Source organism: Triplophysa rosa, linkage group LG18, assembly GCF_024868665.1.
Source record: "Triplophysa rosa linkage group LG18, Trosa_1v2, whole genome shotgun sequence".
Lineage (NCBI taxonomy): Eukaryota > Metazoa > Chordata > Actinopteri > Cypriniformes > Nemacheilidae > Triplophysa > Triplophysa rosa.
The window spans coordinates 746,200-754,678 of NC_079907.1; the positions used below are offsets into that span (position 1 = coordinate 746,200).

Genomic DNA, 8,479 nt, shown 5'->3' on the forward strand with positions numbered 1-8,479 from the left:
GAGAGAGAGAGAGAGAGAGAGAGAGAGAGAGAGAGAGAGAGAGAGAGAGAGAGAGAGAGAGACCTTCTCTTACCAACTTATTGTTTGCTTTTATTTTGTTCTTGTATAGACGTTTCATTGGATGCGCGCGCCGGGACTGCAGTTAACTTCCGGTCTGTGTTCGGCTAGTGTCTGACAATATAACTGTTTATATTTTATTTTATTTATGTTAATATTACTTTGTATTATTATTTTAACCTTTACTATTTGTCGAGTTTTGTTGTGTGTTCATTTTATTAAATAAACAATTTGTAGAATGGGTCCGGTAGTTCGGTCGCATTAAAGAAACCATGTGGTACACTGACATCTAGCGGTTGAGCTTGGTATCGCAGTCTAAACTCAAAATATTGGAGAGACGAGTTTAGCCAATTAACGCTTCTTCTCGGTTTCTTTTGATTGTTATCAGAAATAATCTACAGGCGCTCTGTTGTTTGTGAATGTGTACCGGAAGTTAAGGGCAGTCCACAAACGCGCGCATGAGCAGTAAGTTTATGTTGTCACTGAAACTGTCTATATTTCTTGTCAGTACTTGTTTTGTGTGTAATGCTTTAGCAATATTGTAAACAAACACAATCATGAAGATAAAGTACCTTTAAATTGAGAGTGAGCAAGCGAGCGAGAGATATACTGTATACAATCTATGCTGCATGAGATTCACACTGCATACAGTAATAATGTTTTTTTCTGGATGGATGTGTGAGGTAACTCCACGTCCTCTGAGTCCTGAGTTCAAACTGACCCGGCTCTTTCCACACCGTCAAGATGAATCACATTCATTCCTGCCTGTCAGAAGCGTGTCTAGTTAGTGTGCATGAGTGTGTCGTACTCTGAGCTCCATCCCTTCCAGGGGTTGTGTCTGTCGTCTCTGTGCTCCCAGACGTCTGTGTGAAGTCCTGCTGCTGCGCTTCTTTCCCCATGATGTGGACGGGATGATGCGTCCGGACTGAGCAGAATACTGCGTCTTCCTGCGAGGAGCCTCCTCGTCCATCAGCTTCTATATAGAGACACATGACAGTAAACTCTTTTAACTGATATCATCATCCGTGTTTGTTACGTTAAAATCATTCTCTGTCTAACAGTGTTATAAGAGTGTTAATGCTGAAGTGATTTCTGTCACATCTGTTACAGAAGGTCGAGTACCTCGCTCTTTTCATTGTCGTTCTCAGCGGTGAGACGAACTTTAGCGGCCAAATCTTTCAGTTCCTCACGCCAGCTCTCAGAGAGAAACACTGTGGATGATGGAGAAAGAGCAAAAGAGACAGAAGCAAGTGAAGAACAACAACCAGACGTTGCTTTTTCAGAGAGATTTCATAACTCATGTGATGTGATGGAGTTCTCAGTTGTCTCTCGTTTCAGTCTCAAGATGTTTCTCCTAAAATAAGAGAATCTAAAGAATGTAATTGTTGAAACACATAAAAGTATAAAGGTGTGAATGAATGTAGATTCAAGATTATAGAGGTAAAATAAACTGGATTTGAGGAAATTTGATGAGAAATGTTTGAGTTCTTATTGAGATCCTCAATGAAATTGACTTTTGATTGCAGACTTGACAAAGCTGAGCTCAGTTTGACACATCTCTTCTCATCTCTTCTATTTCTCAGGAGAAATATCTGAGAAACACATGAGACTTAAGCAAAGGTTTCATGTGTGTTATTTTACATACAATGAGAATACAGTTACGTACGGTACCTGCTCGTGGTCCAGAGGAATCTGGACTCATGTCGGGGGAGCGGATCACAGGTACTTGACTCTTGATGAGTGGATGTGGACAGAGGGGGGTGAAGCCATACCAGTCATCATTCACCGTACAGACTGGCTTACCATTAAGACCTGCAGTACAGAAGTAAAAGAGCGTTTGATGTTTGTGTGGTCCGGGGTACCACAGGGGACCGTACCAGGACCCCGCTGAACATATCTGCAGTGCAGCATACATGCACGGCCTGATCAAAAGCCGCTCCTCCCGCCCGAAGCAGCAAAAAGCACTGAACCCCGGTTGTGAGCAAACCTTTCTTCAGTCCTCACACTTGAGTTTCATGAGATTCAAGCGAAGTTCCAAACAGCTGCTAAAGGAAATGAAAAGCTTAAGGAAATGATGGCAGGTTAATGCTGAGGGACACAACAGCTGTGAGGAGAGAGAGCGTGAAGGTCCAAGCTGTTCATGTGGTGTTCTGATACAGCTGTCAATCACAGAAAACACACCTGTGGCTCGAAACAACACCTCACAACACATTGTCAAAGCTTTGTAGGGATTTCCATGGAGACCCTCCGATGTGAAGGCTGTTTTTACTCTGGTGCCGGACTCCCGTTGCCTTAAAAACATACGTGATGATGTCTTTAAAAAAGATGTGGGCAGGTTTTTAAAATAAAAACATGAATGCATTCACACTTTGTCTCGTTCGGTGTGAAGAACTCACATTTGCAATAGACTCAATGTTTTACTGCAGGAGGTAACGTGGGCACACGTCAAGTATTATAAAGAAACTGTACTGTATGCTCACGTGTGAAAACTCATTCTAATCATCAGGAAATCTGTGCATAAACACTAAATGAACTACATTCATGAAAAGTAATTTTCCTCATTTAACAATTCATCTGAATGTATTAAGAGTAAGTCATATGTTTGTAACAAAATAAAAGTTTTAACACTTAGACGATAAAAAATATATTATAATTCACAATACAGTTCAAAAGTTAAGGCTCACTTTACTGAAATGTTTCTTGTGATCTTGAAAATCTTCAATGTTTTGTATATAAAAATGTTTTATTTTCAATCAATCAACCCTGAAAATGTTTATATTTCACCCAACAATGGGTTAAAACAACCCAGCACAGGTGGGTTTGTCCCCTTTTACAAAATAAATGTATTTTTTAGAGTGTGGATGGCAAAGTATTCTACAAACACTTATTTATAATACAAACATATTAGTTTATTTTATTAGAAAGCTCAATTATAATTGAATGTTTTTAGTTTTACTTTAGATTTTTGTTAATCACAACATAATTCCCAAGGTTTAAATCAGTCGACTATTATTCTATGTGAATAAGTGACACTTAATTGTAATCAAACTTTTCCTTCAGCACAGAACACTGAAAAAAATAACTTGTACAATTTACTTAATAAAATCCTCGTAACAATTTGCACGAACATTTTTTAAGAAAAATTTGCTGCTATAATTCAAGTACAACTTACTAACCAGAATAAAGTAAATTCTACTTATTAAATACATTTAGTTTTTGTTAAAGTATCAAGTAAATGTTACTTAAAGTAAACAAAAAAACTTCACTGAACATAAACATGTATCTAACTCAAACTTCACGGATCACTTACTTTCATATTAAAAATACTATATTTTTTACAACATAGATGGTCAAGTGAGCTGAGACTGCTCCATGACTCATATCAGCCGAGGCACAAGCACCGCTCTTCTGAACAACAGTAACAACTTAAAACATAATACCAAAACTCTCCTAAATCTCAAAGATAAATCAACAAAAAACACAAACAAGTCTTTCTTTTTACTGAAAAACACTTAAAATGACACTTAAAGGTGGGGTGTCCGATTTCTCTTAGCCATTGTTGATGTTCAAATCACCAAAACAGACACACCCCTACCCCCATCTGTCGCTTTGGTCAGCGCTCGGCTCCACTAATGTCCGTCCTGTGCACTGTGCACCTTACTGCTGGTGGGCTACAAAGTTGTTTTGGTACTCGGCCCGACTTTGTCTAAACAAGCGTAATTCGGAAATCGGACACCCCAAATTTAATCTGGAATCTCCTAATGCAGTCAGATGCCAAGCATGCTGGGAACTACAGATCAACTGCCAAAGTAGTTATATCTACAAAAATGATTTATGTAGTCTCGACACAAAATAAATAAGTAAACTTAATTTGACCAATTTAAATGGGTTTAACATAAATAAATTGAGTTGGATTTACTTAATAATTTGTTCAATTAAAATTACTCAAACAAAATAATTAAAATCTTAACAACCAAAATTAGTAGATTTAATTCCCCAAGATTTTTACCATATTTTAACTCAATTTTTTTGTTAAAAACAGGAACATAATTATATTAAGCGTATTTTAATAACTTCCCTGATACACACGTACATCTGGCAGACATCTATCTGAAGTCTGCATTTTCATCTGCAAGACATCTGTCAGATGCTGTTTGCTCATCTACCCTACATCTCTGAGACGTCTGCTGTCAGATGTCATATAGACCTCTAGAAGATGTCTGTAAGATGTGTAGGATTTAGAATGGATGTACAACAGCTCTTTCTAAGATGTTTAGCAGATGTTTTTACACAGCAGATGTTTTCCAGATCTCCAGATCTTTAGCAGACATCTTACAGATGTACCTGTGCTATCTGGGTTCTACTAAGGCACATAATCTACTAGTTAATCTAGTAAAGCACATAATCTACTAGTTAATCTACTAAAGCACATAATCTACTAGTTAATCTAGTAAAGCACATAATATACTAGTTAATCTACTAAGGAACATAATCTACTAGTTAATCTAGTAAAGCACATAATCTACTAGTTAATCTACTAGTTAATCTAGTAAGGCACATAATATACTAGGTAATCTACTAAAGAACATAATCTACTAGTTAATCTACTAAAGCACATAATATACTAGTTAATCTAGTAAAGCACATAATATACTAGTTAATCTAGTAAAGCACATAATATACTAGTTAATATACTAAAGCACATAATCTACTAGTTAATCTAGTAAAGCACATAATCTACTAGTTAATCTACGAAGGCACATAATCTACTAGTTAATCTACTAAAGCACATAATCTACTAGTTAATCTACGAAGGCACATAATCTACTAGTTAATCTACTAAAGCACATAATCTACTAGTTAATCTAGTAATGCACATAATCTACTAGTTAATCTACGAAGGCACATAATCTACTAGTTAATCTACGAAAGCACATAATCTACTAGTTAATCTACTAAAGCACATAATCTACTAGTTAATCTACTAAAGCACATAATCTACTAGTTAATCTAGTAAGGCACATAATATACTAGTTAATCTACTAAAGCACATAATCATTTTTTTCAGTGAATGAAAGACTCACTACAACCCAACCGCATTATAACACGACTGAACTCCTCCTGACACTTCACCAAACAGCCAATTACACAACACAGACGCTGTCTTTCACTCTTCTGTCAGGACTGACGTGTCTCACCCTGCATGTGTCTGACTCGATGTGGATGAGGGTTGTGTCTGGAGAAGAAGGAATGATGGCTCAGGGACCCGAAGCGGACACCGCTTCTGGTGTTGGTCCTGCTCGTGCCCGGGGTGTCACAGGTCAACTTCTCCCGTGTGTTCTTATTCAGCACAGAATCAGGGCTCGCGCGCTCATCTGACGTCTCCATAATCTCAAGAAAGAGAATTCACGTCAAGTTACAATTATTCTAATTCTGATTATCTTCTGTCAGACAGGACAAAAGTTCACCAATTAAACATCACAATACTTTCCGAGCGTCTTCATTCAAGGGTCCTCATTCATGCATTGATCCATGTAAAATGTAATTCATTTAAAAGTACAGTAAGATACAGAACTCACCCCTCTCTCTCTCTCTCTGTGATGTTTGCTGTAGTTGCCTGGAGACCCAGAACAACACAAAAGGAAATCTCCAACAGCGCAGCCAAAAACACACTGACACTTCCTCATCTGTCATTACTGCAAGACACTTTCTTATGACAGATTACTCTTACACGTGTGCTTCCAGAGTCAAGTCAAGTTTATTCTTTTAGCACTTTTCACAATTTAAAAGTTTTTCAAAGCAGCTGTATACAGTAGAAAACATTGGAACAAACAGACAATAAATAAAGAAAATGTAATGCAGAATAATAATGACATAAACAAGAGAGTAGAGCAATAATAATAATCTAAAATCATAATAATATAAAATCATAATAAAATAATAATGAATAAATATAAACCTGAAATCATAAATACGTGTATTCTAGAACCCAGAGTAACTGGTATCATTGCATATCTTCCATTAGATGTACATTAGTAATTGTCTGTGGATTGTTAAAGGGACTGATTGGGTATGTGTGTCACATTTTATGTAAACTGTACATTAGCGGCAGTAATTGGTATGGTAACTGACATTTATTGAAACCCCCCCAAGACTCCTTTTATAGGGCATAAAAATATTTTACACTAAAGTATGGAAATGATCTTCTAATAAACGATGAAGAATTTCATTTCAACACGTTCTTGTTCTTTATTTGTCTGATTTATTCTCATACGATGAGTATAAGTGTGCGGCTTTGGCAAATGTGGTTCATTTGGGGCAGATTTAATGGAGGAACAAGAATCCGTTCAAGTCTGACTACAAACAACCTAATAGAATAAAATCTGATCATTTCTGTGACTTCACGTCAATGAGAAGCTCTACAGGCAGTCATTTCACCTGTGATGAGAATCGACAGTGCCTCCAATACTCATATTTCTGTCTCCTTTCAGATAAATGAACCTGTGTGGGTCTGCACTGCGTGAACTAATCCATGTCCCACTTCTTAAATGAAGGCACAAATCCAGTGTTCCTTTTTCATATAATCACACATGTTCTTTGATATCTAACATATTATTAGGACTATTGCAAAATGTACAAACTCCCTATAGTTTGACAAATATCTGATGTCTACTGACAAAGCTTTAGCCTGCTTAAAGTGGCAGTTCACCCAGAAATCATTTTCTCATCCTCATGTCATTTCAAACCTGAGTTTCTTTCTCAGAAAAGAAGATATTTTGAAGAACGTTGATGATCAAACAACACTGAACCCCATTGACTTTCATGAACACAAAACTCCTGGGACATTTCTCAAAATATCTTCTGTTGTGTTCCACTGAAGAAAGACAGACATGCAGATGTACAACCATGACAGAATGACAGAATATCGTTTAACAAAAATCATGGTTCCTAAGTAAAATGTTCTTTGTTATGGGCTCTGTGGTTCCATAAAGAACATAAAAATGTAAGAAAGAAATAGTTAATTTAGGAAGCTTTGACTGAAAGGTTCTTTGGAGTACCCAAAATGTTTTTTTTCTATAGTCTCAGTAAACAGCACCTTCGTTGTACAATCAATGTTCTTTTTACATTTTTAATTACCAAAAAAAAATGTACTGTAGAACATTTTAAATATTCTATATAATTACAATCCTCTTTACAAGCTACGGACCATTTAATGAAATGTTACAGTTTTTCTCGATTGCTAACACACAATTCATGAAACAAATCACCATTTTCTGACAACTATAAACACATTCTCAGAACAATACACCAACGTGTACAAACCCCACACACAAACAGCCTCATTTTGCAAAGGTTTAACCATGTTCTCATTCAGAAAACACAAACACATAATATAATGAACTGAAGTGTCAAGATGTAAACTCAAATAGCACACATTTGTCCATCAGTAAACATTCAGTGGCAAAACTGATGACACACCAATCAGAATCACAGGATAATATCAATAGGAGCACAGGTAATTGTGCATCCTAGAATCATCTACTGCACTTTATACTACTTACTGTAAACATAACGTATAATTACAGTACACACTTAAGATGAGAGAAATGTCACTATTCTGTATCGAGTAAACCGAATAGCACGTGTGGACCCTGAATCTATGATTGTCAAGTTTATTTGAAGCATTTTTTTACTTTACTTTTTTTTATTTGCAGAACTCAGAGAAGACTACTTACAAATTTTTTTTGTCAGGAGTCCAAGAAATTGCTATCGTATCCTGAATCGATATTGGGCCAAAGGTGCATAGGATGCCATGTTTATTTATATATTTATGCAATTGTATTCTGCATTGTGTTGCATACCCAGTTTATATTGTTTTTTTGGTTTTTGAACTTTTCTTGTCTTGTCTATTTCATCTACTTTCATCTAAGATTACTTACCGTAACAGTAGTGTAATATTTTATTTTTTCCTAAAGCCCATTGTGGCATTTTGCTCTTTCTGCACTCTTTAATGTTGTAGATTGTTTTAGACACAAATTACTATTTTCTTGAATAACAATAAAAGGTTTTAGTAACAGTGTTTTGAATTGATCTCACCAGTGTCTACAACTATGTTGTAGTGTGAGTGTTTCTGAGGACTTGTGTGTCATGTTTGGGGGAAAAGTTTGATTTTTCAGCAAATTTGAATGATTTAGAGTGGAGAGCTTCATTTTGACTTGAAAATAGGATGTTGAGGGAATTGGGTGAGAAGTTATGGATTTGTGTTTAGAGTTTCGAGAAAAGGAGCCATAATTTCAAGAAATGTGTTTAAGCAATCGAGAAAAACTGTAAAAAGCTCCACACACTCACTCATCAACGCGCGCGCGCGCGCGCACGCACTCTCCTCCCCGCAGCAGAGACACCGGAGCGCGCAGCAGAAGCT

General features: G+C 36.5%; 1 protein-coding gene across 1 annotated transcript in view; it reads right to left on the reverse strand.

Moving 5' to 3' along the window:
• The window catches only part of tbata (thymus, brain and testes associated), a 9,504-nt gene extending 3,851 nt beyond the window's left edge, over positions 1 to 5,653 (reverse strand). The window contains exons 1-5 of the mRNA XM_057359086.1: positions 5,637 to 5,653; positions 5,256 to 5,448; positions 1,729 to 1,869; positions 1,180 to 1,268; positions 866 to 1,033 (exon numbers count right to left, since the gene is read on the reverse strand). Of these exons, the coding sequence (XP_057215069.1) occupies positions 866 to 1,033; positions 1,180 to 1,268; positions 1,729 to 1,869; positions 5,256 to 5,445 (588 nt within the window). The 5' untranslated portion in view covers positions 5,446 to 5,448; positions 5,637 to 5,653. The remainder of the gene's footprint in view (positions 1 to 865; positions 1,034 to 1,179; positions 1,269 to 1,728; positions 1,870 to 5,255; positions 5,449 to 5,636) is intronic.
• Between the last annotated feature and the right edge of the window lie 2,826 nt (positions 5,654 to 8,479).